This window comes from Dermacentor andersoni, chromosome 9 (genome assembly GCF_023375885.2).
Source record: "Dermacentor andersoni chromosome 9, qqDerAnde1_hic_scaffold, whole genome shotgun sequence".
Classification (NCBI taxonomy): domain Eukaryota; kingdom Metazoa; phylum Arthropoda; class Arachnida; order Ixodida; family Ixodidae; genus Dermacentor; species Dermacentor andersoni.
In genome coordinates, this window is record NC_092822.1 from 20,433,777 (window position 1) to 20,450,198 (window position 16,422).

At 47.1% G+C, this 16,422-nt stretch overlaps 2 protein-coding genes across 2 annotated transcripts; one reads left to right on the top strand and one right to left on the bottom strand.

Annotated features, from left to right (window-relative positions):
* Positions 1-3,015: 3,015 nt before the first annotated feature.
* Positions 3,016-4,322, top strand: LOC126527187 (uncharacterized). The gene has a single exon (XM_050174943.2). It carries the CDS (start codon positions 3,086-3,088, stop codon positions 4,028-4,030), a length of 945 nt encoding a protein of 314 aa, XP_050030900.1. The 5' UTR covers positions 3,016-3,085; the 3' UTR covers positions 4,031-4,322.
* A 2,715-nt stretch (positions 4,323-7,037) lies between these two features.
* Positions 7,038-16,032, bottom strand: LOC129383710 (uncharacterized). Its single transcript, XM_055068381.1, has 4 exons — positions 15,615-16,032; positions 13,808-14,141; positions 11,163-11,369; positions 7,038-7,343 (listed from the first exon to the last, which is right to left on the bottom strand). Exons 1-4 carry the CDS (start codon positions 15,984-15,986, stop codon positions 7,132-7,134), a joined length of 1,125 nt encoding a protein of 374 aa, XP_054924356.1. The 5' UTR covers positions 15,987-16,032; the 3' UTR covers positions 7,038-7,131.
* Between the last annotated feature and the right edge of the window lie 390 nt (positions 16,033-16,422).

Here is a 16,422-nt window from a genome sequence, read left to right on the forward strand (position 1 = left end):
GAACTGCGCGCCATGGTGACGTCTCCGCCGTAGCCTTCGCAGCGCAAGGCATTGGAGGAGGAAGGGGAGCACAGCTGAGGCCGTGTTTGATTGCCGATAACTCCGCTTCTGCTGAACGCATTGAAGTACTTTTTGCGGCAAAGTGGTTCTGAAATAGCCTATATTCACTTCAAATGTCTCTCTCCACTTCGATAAAAAGTGGTTCAGGGTCCCTTTAATGAACCGTCGGTATTAATAGAGTGATAAACACCGGGGTCGCGCGTCTGAGCTTCGCTGGTTAACCATCTGTACGGTAGGCTCGGGCGGTAATCTTTTTTTTTTTTTTTTTTATGAGCCGTAACTGAACTGGAACGTTACGATATTTTTCCTCTATCGAACGAAACCGAAAAGAAAGTAATAAATGGTGCATCAATCTGTTAGAGATTATTGGCGGCTTTAATGTGTAATTTAACTGATAGTTAGTGCATAATTGTTAATACATTTTATATAATGATTATGACACGTGGCACATACCTAGGGACACATACCCAGTGACCTAAGATGGTACCACAGAGGTTCATTAAATTATGGGGTTTTACGCGCCAAAATCCCTATCTGATTATGAAGCACGCCGTAGTGAGTGACTCCGGAAATCGCGACCACCTGGGGTTCTTTAACGTGCACCTAAATCTAAGCGCACGTATGTTTTCGCCCCATCGAAGTGCGGCCGCCGTGGCCGGGATTCGATCCCGCGACCTTGTGCTTAGCAGCCCAACACCGTAGCCCCTAAGCAACCACGGCGGGTCAAAGGTTCGTTGAAAAGTGCCACGCGCCCAGTGACACGTGACCGGTGGCCCAAGTTGGCGCATACCCAGTGCCCCATGCACAATGACCAAAACTGTCGTGAAACGAAAACAGTTATGTCGATAGATACCGGAAAGTGCGCTAATTATGCTAAGAGGGCTAATCGCAATAAAGTTTTTGGTTCGGGTTGGCCACCTTCTCGTGAGCCTTACACTCGTACATTGCCTGCAGTTGCGGCTCATCTCTGTTACCTCATTTCTAAACGCGCGTGAGTTTGTCGTCAACAAAGACGTGTCCGCACCGTTATTTCGGCTTTCGACGTGTCATGTCGGCAGGAAGCAATGTTAGTTTCAGGCAGGGTTTATGGATATTGGTGACAGTCAAATATCCCGTGGTGGCAGAAGTATATGTAAACGCTGAAATGAAAAAGGAAACGGCTTTCTAGATTGGCGGTTGCTTTCGAGTACACTGTCATATAAACGAAAGTAGGTAAACTGAAGCAAAGCACGCCATGATAGTGGTAAATGGTGAGTGGTCCGTCTCGCATACTGCTAATTAAAAAGCGTGAGAAAATGATGAGGAGAAAGAAGAGGATGGTGCTAGCGATTAAATACACCCAACTGCTATACTTTTTTCCAGCTCGACGTGATATGTGTGGAATTGGAGAAGCGAAGAATACAGGAAAAAACACGTACGAAAATGACGGGCCACAATATAAAGCAGAACAAACAGTCATATTTGCTAAAGCGATGTGTCCTCCCCGTGCAACGTTTAAAAAATATCGTGGCTCGTTTGTTGATGAATAAGTTCAGGGTACGGTGGCGCATAACGCGTCGTAATGCTTTTGCGGCTAGAATTTAACGTTGATGTGGAAAAATGGAGTAGTCGAAGTAATTGGTTGGCTTTGTCGTTTTCTTTGTCCCCTTCTACTTCTCGCGCTGCTGCTTGCAGTGAGTCACCACTTAGACCCACACTCTACTGCTGCTCCGGTTCTTCGACAGCACCGAAACCAAAGGCAGTGGGCGGGCATGTACCAAATGTGGGAGCGACATCCAAGCGGCACAAATGCCGAAATATTTGCGTCGGTCTGTTTATCCACCCGTGCGTCTGACGCTGACAATGTTCACTGCAATCGCCGCCTTCGGTGGTAGAGTGACACAACTGAATGAAGACAAAGACGATCGACGACAATCTCGATGAAGAAGACGATGTCACGACAGCTTCAATCAACAAAACGGTTTAGATTTTTTACATTCCTATTTTTATAAATTTTTCTTGCAATATTCTTGTATTTGATCCTAGCATTACGGTTATAACTTGTTACGTTTAGCTATGTTTAGGAAAATTGTTAATCTGTCTATTTCGATTGCTCGATTGCACATTACTTGTAGTTCCTTGCAATATTATGTAAAAGTTCAGGTGCCCAATTCTTGGCCAATCCCACAGGGTGGGCATGAGCCATATTATATGGTCATAATCATCATCATCAGTTTGAAAAAGGCAGCGCTCGGTGGGCCAGTAGGCTTTTTGTTTTTTTGTACCAAACTTTACCTTGCTGGCGGTGACAAGATTCCGAAGACAGCAATACTTTCTCGGCTGCAAAGGACCATATGACTGGTCCTTTGCTGCAACGGATTACAGACGTTTAGAAGTTACATGGTATGTCCGCTTGTGTCAGCTTCCCGGCAATGCGAAGTTTCGATTGCCCTTCTATACGATGTCAAATTCAGCAGTTAAAATCCATCATGAGAACGCGTGGGTTCACACCATCAAAGTTTTTTTTTTTTCGTCGTGTGACGACCACTGGACCATTTCCTCCTCTTTTGCCGAAAATATAATCCAGAAAGAAAGGCCTTCTTAGAGCAACCCATGTCGCTTATTGGCCTTCCTCTCTCTGTTCTTAATATTTTACCTATTGATGTGAGCACCCTTGGTCGAGCACGAAAGAGAGTGCGTCAGATTGTGCATGAGTACCTCATTGCTACAGAGAGACTGTCATGTTAAACACCTTTTCCTTGTTATTAGAGGGGATTCTTTAAATATCTTCTAGCGGCTTCTTTAAAAATTGGCATGACTTCTTTTCTAATATTTCCCTTTAGAATTTACAATCGACATTGTTTAAATGTAGGCACTACAGACCACTAAGTTAACGGGAAGCAAGGAGGTACATTACGTTTCAATTGCGAACACTGACCAATCCCACCTCGTGGGCGCGCGCCACGTGTTAAAGACGACAACGAGGACGGCGTCGCGAAGCCTATCGGGAGGGCTGGCTCTTCTTTAGGCGCACGAAGCCCAGAAGATGGACGGTGGCAAAGTTGGCCTCAGCATGTCGACCCGTGCGCAGCCGGGTGAGACTAGCGACAGGCGACGCGAGGCCAACTCCCTGCCGGAAGACGGCGCCGGTCCTTCGAGTCAAGACCGGGTCGCCGCCGACGTTGAAGCCCAGCGCCAGAAGCCAGCCACCGACGACGCAGGAGAGACGTCGAAGGAGCAAGAGCCACCCTCTCGACGTGCACCGATCGGTTCCAAGCGCCAATCCAGGGATGGTCCTCGCGGCTCACCTTCCAGGAGGAAGGTCAGACTCGAAGAACACATTCCCGAGTCTCAGGTCGTCGACTACGAGGAGCTGGACACGCGCAGGGTGAAGTTGTCCTGCTTCGCCAAGGGCGTCAGGAAGGAGGACATCGTGCCCGACTACTGCCTAGGCGCCGTCGAAACTAAGCACCTCACCAAGGGCGATATTCTGATCCACGTCTTCGCGGTGTACGACTGCCTCGAATTGGCCGTCGTGGCTGCTGAAGCGCTGGACGGTGCCAAGATCAAAGGATCTCCCATCAAAGCTACGTACATGGCCGAGCGTTGGAACGACCCGGGAACGCGCCCGAAGGTGTCGTCCCACACGCTGGACATATGGAACGTGCCGAGCGAGTTCCTCAACAAGGAGAAGCTGGCAGCTGTCTTTAAAACCGGCGACGTAATCAAGGTGTCCTCTACCGGGCCTTGCAAGGTTAGGTTCTCTTCGCCCAGTGAGCTCATCGGCGCTGTCAAGGACCCCGCTTGCCGCACTCTGGCCGGGCAGAACTTGAAGTTCGCGATGGCCATTGACTCCGTGGAATCAAAAAATCGTGCCAGAGCCAACGCCAAGCGAAATGCCAGGGCAGCTAAGCGACTTAAGAAGAGCGCTAAGCCCGGAACCTCGAGGCCCAAGTCATCTGTTCAGAACAAGAAAGCCCGAAAGAAGTAAAGCACAAGCATGTGACACCGCGCGGTAGCTTCGATGCTGCTGAGCTTAAGCACGTTGCTGCAGCAGGTGTTCGTCTTTCTTACAACCGCGCAACCTGACACAAGTACCCGAAGGCGGCTCTGATCAAGCACTGGGTTGAAAGATGGTCTGTGGTGGAAACGCTTCCATAGGCCGAAGCGCAGCGGTCTCACAAATGATCACATATGGCAATGGACACCTTCATGCAGCCGCCCACGCTTTGCTTGAAAAGACCGAGCTTCACGTTACTGCTAAATAAATACCTACAATGATAGTCGCACGGGATTGTTTCTTTCAGCGGCAAATTCTTTCTTTTTTTTACTTGTATTGGCTTACAAGTTTCGGTGGTGATATGGTCACGCCAGAACCCAGTTGCTCCTAGAGCAGTGCAGTTGAGGGAAAGTGCGGTTTGATGATTTCACAGCTGCGCCGGCGCTGGCGCGTGAGCCATTAGCAAGAATTCCAGCTGCATAGGCGCGCGCTCACGCCGCGCGCGCCACCAGTCGGAGCCGTTTCGCTTCAGCCGGGGAGGGAAAGGGCAGGAAAGGGTTTCGCGCGCGCTGCGCCGGTTTCGTTTCCGTTCAGTTCAGTCTCGGAAAACGGATGGGACGGCCACGTCTTGTGCGTTTCCCGAGGAACGGGCAGCATTCGACAAGCGGCGGCGAGAACTCGCCCGTGATAGGGCTCGCCGTTGGCGCGCCGATCCAGCCGTTAGAGCTAGCTGAGCCCAGGCAGTCTGACAGTAACGAGAAGATCCCGAGCTGAGGAAGTGGTAGGTAGAAGCAATTCGGCACCGTTACCTGTGGGTTACTTAACCGTGAGGAAGGTCAGGTGCACACAGGACAAGCTTCACTTACCCCTATTTTCCGGTAGGGGAAGGGTTGGTCATTTTTTTAACGACATGGTACCTGTTATATGGCGAGCTAAGAACTCCAAGTCGTGAGTGCTTATCTTGTGTATTAATTTATAATGGTATCGCTATCTATGAACAGGTATCGGTATCGGTACGCAGGTGGCGGATACCCCAGGGCATCATAAAGCATTGGCCCGCTCCATTATTCCAATCGCTGCGGCTGATGAGGATCATGACGTTAAAGTCATTGGCATATACCCACACAGGAGGATTGCCACAAATGAGTACATTCTAGATAAGTGTTAAGGGAATACATTCAGAAATCAATAATTTTTACGAACAAATTAAAGCCAGTAAAACGCAAGATGATTTAGTAAACAGTTGTTCCGAGAGAATACATAAAAAGGAAGAACATATATATATAGTCGGTAACGAGGAATTCTTCACGCTACTTTTCAAACGTAAAGAACTTGAGCGGTGCTACAAGGTAAACAGAACAAGTATTCAATTTCAACAGTTTCGACCGGTGGACCGATCTTCCGAAGATGGGTCCACCGGTCGAAACTGTTGAAATTAAATACTTGTTCTGTTTACCTTGTAGCACCACTCAAGTTCTATGTATATGCGACCATCAGGGTAGTTCATAAATGAATATTTATATGGTCCGTTTCCTCAATGAGGAGAAACGCCGGTAGCCCAGTAAGTAATCTTCAATTGCTTCTAATTGTTTATAATTCGTTGCAAAAGTGACACAAAGAGAAATCGCCAAACGAGAGCGGTGCATGCATAAATGTAGGGGTGGTGACTCGACACCGCAGCCTTTCATGCTTTAGGACAGTTGGATGAGTGGCGCGGCGCACTCTTGCTTATTTTTCTGTGAGCAAGGACATCATACCTAGTATCATCACCAGACGACGTCAGCATATCTTGCTCTGTGTCTCTTTTCCCGTTCCCTTTGCTTGAACAAGTGGAGAAGAAGGGGGCAACTGCCCAAGCAAGTCACAATATTGTCGCCGACCCAAAACCCAGTACTTTGGGACCAACTTTATTATCAAACTAGAGTGCCTTGTTTCCCAAACATTTATGCTTCCTATGTGTCACCAGGGTGGTAGACCTGGTAATGTTTCACATGTACGTGTCACTGCTGCTTTAAAGGCGGAAGTGGTGAGTGGTTGGTCTGAGGAATATGCTTCTAGCGCTTCGATGTCGGTTTCTCTTCTTGTTGCTCTTAGCCACCCGCATCATGGCCAATCCACCACTGTGGTTATGCGCCACGAATATTGAGAACGACAAAAATATTGCTTGTGCGTAAAAGAGGACGATGAAGAAGCCTACGGCATTGTCCGCTCTACCGTAGTGGGTTTAGCCATAGTGTGCTTGTACCACTGAGGCATCATCATCACCATCATCATCATCATACCCATGGTCGAGGAGCTCGGTGTCTCCTTTAGAGCCATTCGCTCTTATCCGGTTCCCTTTGCTTGAACAAGTGGAGAAGTGGGCAACTGCCCAAGCAAGTTATCGTCATATCAAATCCATATCACATCTAATGCCACGTCCTTGTGCAAACGAGAAAACGATGTGCGCGCCAATTACTAGCTGTTACTGGCCCAAACCAGACGGCGCGCTGAGTTTATCTTCCAATAGCGTAGCTCGGCGGCGATTTCTCGCCGTGGCCGCCGAATTTGGGCAGAATGCAGCATAAGAGGAACAAAGCGCTTTAAAAAAACAATTGTGGCGTTTTACGTGCCAATGTTACGATCTGATTATGAGGCATGGCGTAGCGGGAGACTGCGGGTTAATTTTGACCACCTGAGGTGCTATAATATGCACTCAAATCCAAGTACACGGGTATTTTCACAAGTGAAAATATTAAAAAACACTTCATCGCATGCGTTGTGCGGCAAATCCTTCGAATTAACACAGATTCCAATAATACCTAAAATCTGCGTATATTGTCGCCACTTTTTTTTTTATTATTTCACTCCCACCAATCATTTTAATTCGATTTCCTTATTTCACTTGCGTCGGAGGGCGTATCGCGAGTTGGTCTTGGGCCAAAAGTTTCGTCTTGCAGCGCTTGGCAACGCGGTTGAACACAGTGCTAACTCGATGCCTATACTATGTGAACAAGTGTCACGTGAATGAGTTTCGCTTCATTATACATGTATATATAAAAAAAAAGAATTGTCGTTGTCTCAGAAGGGAAACGCGTTGCTGGACGGCATGGTCAGTTGTGCGGGGCGTAGGAAGCGCTCGAGTCGCTGCAGTTTTGCCCGCCGCAGTTGGACATGGGCGAGCGTAGGCCCTTGAAGAAGTACAGGACCACGATGAATAGCATGGAGCTCGCCGTTGTGCCCACCGCGAACGAGAAGAAATCCAAGCCTCCCTCGGGAGGCTTCGGCCGGCCGGAGGCCCGCGCTGCAGCAGGCGCCGGCTGGGCTGGGGACCGAAACACTTCTATAGATCGAATAGCCGTAAACGCGAAAGAAGCCGCTTTGTTGCGCTGAGTAGTTATGAGTAGGGTTGCGTGTTGGCTGTATTTACTTTTCTTCAGATTTGGGAGTTATATCTATCGGTGTTTATCATTGCGATTGCGATCATGTGGACACTCCAGCCGCATCTTTGCCGTCGCCGTGACGTTTCGTGTAAAGTCCGAGGGTGATATGACCGTCACAACGCGTCGTGTGCTGTACCTGCGAGTGAAAGCACGCGAGGGAAACCGACGATCTCGGCTCAATCTGGCTCGAGTGACGGCGGAAAGCGGAGAACAAACGCGTTGACTTCCGTCACGCGAAAGGCCTTGGGTGGAGGGAGGGAGGGGGTGCGTGTGGCGTTGTGCTCCGACAGCAAGTGCGCATTTCGCAATGAGGGGGAAGGGCAACTGACGATCAGGGCTCAATCTGGCGCGCCGTATATGGAAGAATGTGAGGACTCAACGCGAGAGGGAGGAGGGGAGGAGTCGGTTCCGACTCCACCAACAAGTGCGTACTTAGCACGAACGGACGCGGTTGCGCGCGCCGTATATTGAAAGGGATCTGCAGAGGGCTGATACCTTTGCGTGCGCTGTGTTCTCGCCGCATTGACCGCGCTCATCGAGTGCGATGTGTTCATGTTTGCTTGCGCACGCTGAACACCCTGCTTGTTAATTCAGTAACCAATTTTTTCGAAGTTTACACGGCCAATAAAACTACTATCTTTATTTCGTATAGCTGTGTACTAATTTGTTATCGCAATCGATACGTCACCTTTCAGGCGAAACTGGGACTCTTTTTTTTTTTCTCCCTTCAAATCGGTGTTTTTCGACGTGTAATTTGAATGCCGGAGAGAAATGGATCTTTATTGGGGCTTTGAAAACGTCGAAGGGTGAGGAGGAATCCACCCTGCTCGCGTGCAAAGAGCTTTGCGAGAAGCTTGTCCTGGGTACTATCTAGTCCTATTTTCTTGTCACGCGGAAACTAATGACTGGCCTAAATATTTGGACACAGCAATGCTGCTAAAGACATAAGAGAAAAGAACGGATCGTAGAATTGAAAGTAAACTTAAGACAACGAAATGCCTGTTTTTCGTTTTTCACACCGATTCAAAGAAAACGGCCGGTGTTTGTCGGTATATGCCGAAAACTGGGAAGCCTAGTTATGAGCTAGGCATAGGGATAACCCTGTAATTCACGGTTTGTGTGTAATCACAGTTCCTTGTAATATTACGCTTGAAGTCACGGAAAAAAGATAAATAAAGCTTAGGATGAATTTTTCCTCTTGCACAAAATGGGCACAAAATGACAACAGCGCACAGTGGCGCTCAAGTGAGCACGTAACTTGAGCGTATGCTTGCGTAAACATTCGTTCGGTAGTGGGATTGAGGTAACTCCGCATGTGAAAGGCTGTATTGCGATGGAGCTGCTTAATGCTGTCGTTGAACTGGCCACTGAGTGTGTCTTTTTTAATGCGTAAGCATTCTTTGGAAAGCACCCAAGCAAAATATGTACGCGAAAGGTGTAATGTAATGCACAAAAATACGTAATTTGCGAGGTCAAGACATTTAATCGTTATGATATTGTAAGTGTAGATTACTGGTAGGTGTATAAGCGATAAGGAAAAAATGAAAATTTGATCAGAGAGAAAACAGTTCTCGTCAGGCCGCCTTGAAAGCTTGCTTTCGCGCATTACGAATCTGTGTGCAGAGAAACCTGAGGTGGGGCTGCCGAGTATAAATATTGGAATAACTGATTGGTTCAAGCGATAATGGTATAATAGTAATATTAATAAATGATTGGTGGCGTTCACAAAAAATTGGTGACGTCGCCGTCACCATGTCAAGGTCGTAAAAAAAGAAAGAAGAGAAAATAAACTTAAAAAATTGGAAAAAAGACAACTGTGGGGAAACCGGTTGTGACGTCGTTCCGGCTCAGTTGATACGATCGCTTTGAAGGGGCCATGCGGCTTCCCGGAAACTCATCTCCATACCGTTCAGTCCACGAATTTCAAAACTGATTGGTATATGCAATAATATTAGTAATAATAATAATAATAATAATAACGTTGCCGTCGCCGCGTCAATGCGCGGCCGTGCAAAGTACGAACTTGTTGGCGGAGTCGAAGGTGCCCCCCTCCCCCCCCCCCCGCGCCGCCTCCCCGCTTTCCTCCATACATCGCGCACGCCAGATTGAACCGTGATCGTCAGTTACCCTTGGGCCCGGTCGCGAAATGCGCAATTGCTACCGGAGCACAACGCCGCTACCACTCCCTCCCTCCCCTCTCCCACGGCCTCTCGCGCGACGGAAGACGGCGCGTTTGCTCTCTGCTTTCTTCCTTTGCGCGCGCCAGATTGAGCCGCGATCGTCGACCTCCCTTACGTGCTTTCACTTGCACTTACAGCATACGACGCGCGGCGACGACAAAAAAGCGCCTGGATGTAATTGCTATCGCAATAAAAGAAAATAATGAGATCCAACGCACATGCTGGGATCTATCGGAAATGCAGCTTTATCGAAGCGGTGAAATTAGTGCTATACAGTTGTTCATCTTCCGCACCACGTTTGGCAGCACGGTGATCTCGTGTGTGACATCTCTCGACAAACATCAGACGTCGCCATCCTCCTCGCGAGCGACGTCTTTGTGTCGACGTGCCACAGCTGGTGTGCCTCCGCGTGAACTGCTGTTTTTATTTCGGCAGGGCTTGTCGTTGCTGTAGCTCATAAAACGACCTAATGTTGTTGAGAAAGTTGTTATAGGGATTCGCGTTGTCTAAAGGCAGGCGTGGCAAATGTGGATGTACGAACGCACGGCGATCGATCGTGTTCTAATTTCTGGTTCCTTCTTGTGCGCCTGTTTGCTCTAGCCTGCTTTTCAGGAATATATTTAGGGCATAAACACCTAATAAACACTGCACGAAATTGCACGTTCTGCCGAAGGTAAAGCCCACCGTACATATTGCGTCTAGTTGTGTAGCATTTAAGTAACCGCTTCGCGAAAGCTTCACCTTACACAAATACCAGATTATATATATATATATATATATATATATATATATATATATATATATATATATATATATATATATATAAACGAGAAGAGTTAACCGTGGGTCCCGATTTTTGTTAGTCATATCATGAGACGCCAACAAACACTGACACCAAAGACAACATAGGGGAAATTACTTGTGCTTAATAAATAATATAAAGAAACGATAAATGGAAATTCAAGTGGATGAAAAAACAACTTGCCGCAGGTGGGAACAGAACCCACAACCTTCGCATTCGCATAAGCGTTCCCACCTGCGGCAAGTTGTTTTTTCATCCACTTTAATTTCTATTAATTTATCGTTTCTTTATATTATTTATTAAGCACAAGTAATTTCCCCTATGTTGTCTTTGGTGTCAGTGTTTGTTGGCTTCTCGTGATATATATATATATATATATATATATATATATATATATATATATATATATATATATATATATATAAGTAGTTATAGATATATATATATATATACAATACGCTGACGAAGACGTTTTAAGCGTGGTCCACAGACGACGATGCTCTGGACACCGTGCGGTGTCTACCATCTTATCAGCTGCTACAGGTATCGTAAATATTCTGTACTTACATCTTACATTTGTGAATTATTTTAGCGCCGCAGCAATATATATATATATATATATATATATATATATATATATATATACACACTGTGCTCAGCAGCTAAACCTATGTCACTATAGTGCGCGAGTCCTATCGGGGAGCTGAAACCTCAGTTACCGCTCCCGGTAGTGGAGCTGAAAGGGAGCCTGGGCACCGACGTCTCCTCGAGGGCGCCCGTCTGCCAGGAGCAGCGCCTGCCGAAGTCTTGCGTCACTTCCCTCAGGTCGTCCACCAAGACTTCCAGAAGTGGCGCCATCTCGTACGGGTCCGGAGCCTCCCGCGCCTTCGTTTGCACCGAGATGCCGCTTCCGGTCGGGCTGTACACTGCGTGCGCATCTTTCCTGGAGCGCGTTCCACTTCTAAGCGTAGACGGCAATAAGCGCGACTGTAACGTTCGAGTGCATAAGTGACAAAATTTCTTACTTGTCAATGACCAAAAAAGAAAAAAAAACAAGAACACGAAAGGAGGCTTAGGTGTCCGCACGGACACCTTGTTAACTAGCGCGCTAGTTTAGCACCTGTCTGAAAACTTTAATTTTCGCATTGTAAACAACCTGTAAGTTTTGCGCGCGGCTTCTTGAAACGCGAGTAAACCTGCTACGGGAGCTAGTTGGTGAGAAAAAAAAACGTGGATAGACGCGATGCTTAAAAGCGCAACAAGGGTCCGGTTAGGTGCGACAAGAAGACAGACAAAGTGAAGCGCTTCACCTTCTCCGTGTTCTTTTATCCTGGCCGCTCACTTCGAAGCCAAACTGCAACGAAATTTGACTTCGGCTAAATTGGTTATAAATTAGTATTGCGCAGACAACCGACACAATCTTGGCAAAGCTTCTAGGACTGTTAATGGTCTAACTGACGTATTAGCCGCCCTTAAAAAAAAAGCATCCAAGCGGACATCGCGCGCCCCTGGTTGTTAGCGGATATGACGTAAGTCCCAGAACATCGCCTCCCAGGCTCGAGCGACAGCCAATCTCTGAGGTCATGCTGTGGAGCCGCGCATTCGTAGTTATGCGCCACTTCCGGCGAAAGATTATTGCGGCGTTGCTGTCCAGTTCTTTTCTTTCTTATTTGTAAAAATTTTGGTATCAAAAAACGTCTACTTTTATGGCCCTTTCGTGACGCATCTGCTCGTATATAAAACCTCACATTTTTCACGGAGCTTGCTCTATACCGACACTACCCGAAGCGAGACTTCTTACGCGACACATAATATCGTGGCAGTTGGCCTTTAGCTATTCGAGACTCTTCATATTAGCGCAATAATGTTAACGCTCCGTGTCGCAGAAAATCCAGCGTCGGCGTCCCGAGTCGGGCACGTTGTTTCGGCAAAAAGATGTTCGAACCAGCTATACTCGGGCCCTAGCTCACGTAGCGCAAGAAAGCTACTGAACTATTTAAATTTCTCAAGCTAGAATACGTAGAAAAATCGTAAAGGACAACTTACACACAACATACAGACATGATGGGTGTCGGATTGTAATTTGACTGCGCGATAAAACATAATTCCGTTACGCGAAAACTAAAATAAACCCCTTTTCCAGCGTTTCTACCAGTCATAGACTGGCTACGGCGTCCGCCATTTGCACGCGCCGGCGCTTGAGTATCTCGGGGGCCACGGAGCGGTGCGCCCAGTTCCTTGCAATACATCCAGATGGCGCTCACCTCTGCCGCATCGTGGCAACGCAAAAAGCCGCGTTTCTACCAGAAAGCCCGCCTTCGTGCATAGCGTTCGCGGCCAGCGTTTCCTAAAGCTTCCTCTCAAGAGGAAACTTTAGGAAGACGCAAAAAAAGACATGTAAAACGCAAAAACGTTTTTCTGAGATAACTCCAGGACCGTTTTTAATGAAATCTGTGGTATTTGAGAGATAAAGTTAAATTCTAGTGACTGTTGCAACCGGAATTTCAATTTAGGACCTGAATTTTGCTAAGAAATTTTTTTTAAATTTGAGAGCTTGAAAAAAATGGAAGCACGAAGTTTACAAATTAATAGCTCAGCATCAAGTACAGATATTGCTGTTCTGTAAACGGCATTCATTAGATCACTCAAAGCAGACAAATTAAATATGTCTATTTATATCTTACATATATTTGTTACCTTGTGTACAAGAGTTCTGCAAAAGCTGTATTTCCCTATTACAATGTTTTAAGACTCATGTTTCACATATTCATTTCGTCCGCTTTAGATGTACTATTAGATGCAATTTACATAATTGTGATATCTTTTTTCACTGCTGAGTGACAGAGCTGTAAACTTGATAGTTTCGGTTTCTGAAAATGTCCGATACTTGCCACTTTTTCATAAAATATTGACAACATTAATCGAAAATTCGAGACTAACAGTCACTAGACTTTCAGTTTTTATTTTAAATGCAACAAGCTTTGTCAAATTTGGTGCAGTGGTTGCGGAGAAAAACGAATTCTCCTTTTACATGTATTTAGACAGGAGCACCCGAGCTAAGGCTTCGTAAGCTTTAACTCGGGTGCTCCTATCTAAATACATGTAAAAGGTGTGCGTGTGCTTACATACATACATACATACATACATACATACATACATACATACATACATACATACATACATACATACATACATACATACATACATACACACACACACACACACATACATACACACATACATACATACATACATACATACATACATACATACATACATACATACATACATACATACATACATACATACATACATACATACATACATACATTACTACGTAATGCATCAGAGAAACGGAACGAACTTGTGGTCACAGAGGACGTCCTGGAGGTCTGGAACGGCTTCGTGGATGGCCGGCTGGAATCCGAGGAGGCCGCACGCTGCCGATGGCCGGCGACCTGCGTACCGCTGGACGACTCGCCCGCCGCCTGCTTCGGTGGTGCCTGCATCGCGGCTCCCTTAGGGTCGCTCCGCGAGCTCTTCTTCACTTCCTCGGGCACGGCCGGCGCTTTCTTCTGGCTCGAGCTCGTAGGCCGCGTTGGCAGCAGAGGCAGCTGCAGGTCGTCGTTGCTCACCTCCTTCGAAAACGACACGAGGGACTCGCTCGGCGTCGACGTCGCCAGCGGACCGGCTGGGACCTGCGTTGATGACGTAAACGAGTGGTACAGTGAGCCGATAAGTGAAGTAAATGAAATGCGCGATAACCACGGACGTGATTGTAGAGCGGAAGACGGCAGCCCCCAAGTGACTCTGGAGGCAATAAAGGCCTGAATGCCAGGCCAACGCAGGCCAACTGGATGTCACTATGACCAGAGTTGAAATTTATTTTGGTCCAATTACAAAAGAAACAGGCCACGCAGATCGAGGCTAAAGGCGTTATTCACACCGAAATAAGGACTGCCCTCCAGAAAAAAAAAAAAAAAGTAAACGTTGCCAGTTCGTAAGCACGTACCAGTATGCAATAGTAATGCAAGCGCATACAGGAGTTGTAGATATAGGTGCACGTTATCAAAGAAACGCAAAGTACGAATAATAACAACAAATGCTAACGCTCTTAGGGCTAGACTCAGTACACATAAGTACCCAAGATATTCACTGAATTTCCGGCCATCGCCGTAGCACGGCCAGCCGTGCGCATTTTAAATCATGGATCCGGGACCTCAAAGATGTGCTACGTAATGCTGACGAATTTCTCTGGCATTCACCGCTAAATCGCCAAGGGACGTTCTTTATCGAAAACATTTATGTACCATTCGTTCTTTCATTACGTCCGCGAAGGACAGAGCCGTTAACCAGTATATCTGTAGCGATGCCGGAGCCCTCTCCAGCCTCCGCCACAGGTAACTAAACCGACTATGGTTACTAGAGTTACTAAAACTTCAGACGTCCCTAAGCTCTCGCGCGAAAGCATTTGCCGGCAAGCACAAGTGGAAGTTTATTTGGACATCGCAAAACGTAAATACACACAACCAGAAGAACTGCGACTTAGAATTCTTTCTTCCACCATAACGAGAAGACGGTATGCCAGCAATAGGTTTATTTTCACAGTGATGTGTTGCTACCGCGGAACAATACCAATACCAGCAGCCACAAAATTATGAAGAAACAGGCAGGACTGACCGCACGTCAACAACGCAGCGGTGTTCTACCCTTGCTTTGTAACCGATTTACCTATTTTCGCGAACCCCGCAGCAGCACTGGCTGTTTAAATAAACATGACGAAATATTTATGCTACCGTTGAAAAATGCCATTTCTAGAACTTGTATAAGTCTGTGAGAACTACGTTCTCATCCTTTTTTTTTATTTGGCTTACTATTGGCGTTCGACGGTGAACGCGCCTGCAACTATAGGCTGCGCGTGAACGCACAAATTTTGTATGGGCGCCTTCTTGTACGACCAAGAAAGTCCGACCACCAACCGCGAAAGCGTATATACGAGTAAAAGACTTACTATCTTTTAAGAGTAAACCTCTCTTCTTGGTTCCCTCGATTGTTTCGCAGATAAAAACGCAGCGCACTCCTTCCATGGCCTCCGACATCCGGCGGCGCGGGCTAACACCGTGCGCTGCCCGATCTCCGAGGCCGTGCTTCGCTTACATTCTCTGTCTTACCGCTTGCGCCTTCCTCAACTTAGGCGGAGCAGGCGAAGGAGGACGAGGAGGTGGAAGGGGCGGCGCGGGCTTCCTGGCCTGCTTAGTGCCCGTGCTTCTGGAGCCGTTCAGCTTCGACACGCTCGTCCTGGAGCGCGAGCGAGCCTTAGACAGGACGGAGCGCTGCTTGTCGCCCTTGGTCTGAGCGCGCGCCTTCTCCTTGGACGGCTTGGCCTTGTGCAACGGGGAGGCCCGGGGGTGCAGCGGGGGCGTGGAACCCGCTGTTGCCCGCAACGCTTCCGAGTCCATGGGCACGCTGGTCGTCACCGTTTCGGTCACCACCGCGTCCCCGTTCTCTTTGGACGCCCTGTCCTCGTTTTGCCGTACACTCATCTTCGCGAAGGCCGCACTTGATCGTGATCCTTGAGGACAACGGTTCGAGCTGTTGTTGTTGTTGTTGTTGTCCTATGTGGCCGTGGCACATACCCACAGTGGGGGATTGGCCAAGAATCGGGCGGTTTAATTAGGTGCCTAAAAATAATAATGAAACAAGGGAGTTAACAATTTGGGCGTGTGAGCTTAAAAGTAAACGTTTTGTGTCTGGAGAAAAAAAAAATAGATAATTAGATGAAAACCGGGTATAAGAAAATAATAATAATAATTACAATAATAATTAATAATAGATAAGAAATAAAAGAAAGCTATGGTAGGGAGGGAGAACGATCAATCTAACATGGAAAACGATTGGTTTCAATTAGGTAATTTTGGATCGCCAAGCAAACATTTCTGTGGCTGAACCCAACAATGGAGGCTCCAAAAGATAGGATCA

What these genes read in the sequence shown, in the direction of transcription:
- LOC129383710 (XM_055068381.1), bottom strand. Translation starts at nt 15,986, where the DNA reads ATGAGTGTACGGCAAAACGAGGACAGGGCGTCCAAAGAGAACGGGGAC. An exon ending in AGTTGAGGAAGGCGCAAGCG is followed by an intron (nt 14,142 to 15,614) that starts GTAAGACAGAGA and finishes TCATCAACGCAG; the next exon opens with GTCCCAGCCGGTCCGCTGGC. An exon ending in CAGCTCCACTACCGGGAGCG is followed by an intron (nt 7,344 to 11,162) that starts GTAACTGAGGTT and finishes TTCGGTCCCCAG; the next exon opens with CCCAGCCGGCGCCTGCTGCA.
- LOC126527187 (XM_050174943.2), top strand. Translation starts at nt 3,086, where the DNA reads ATGGACGGTGGCAAAGTTGGCCTCAGCATGTCGACCCGTGCGCAGCCG.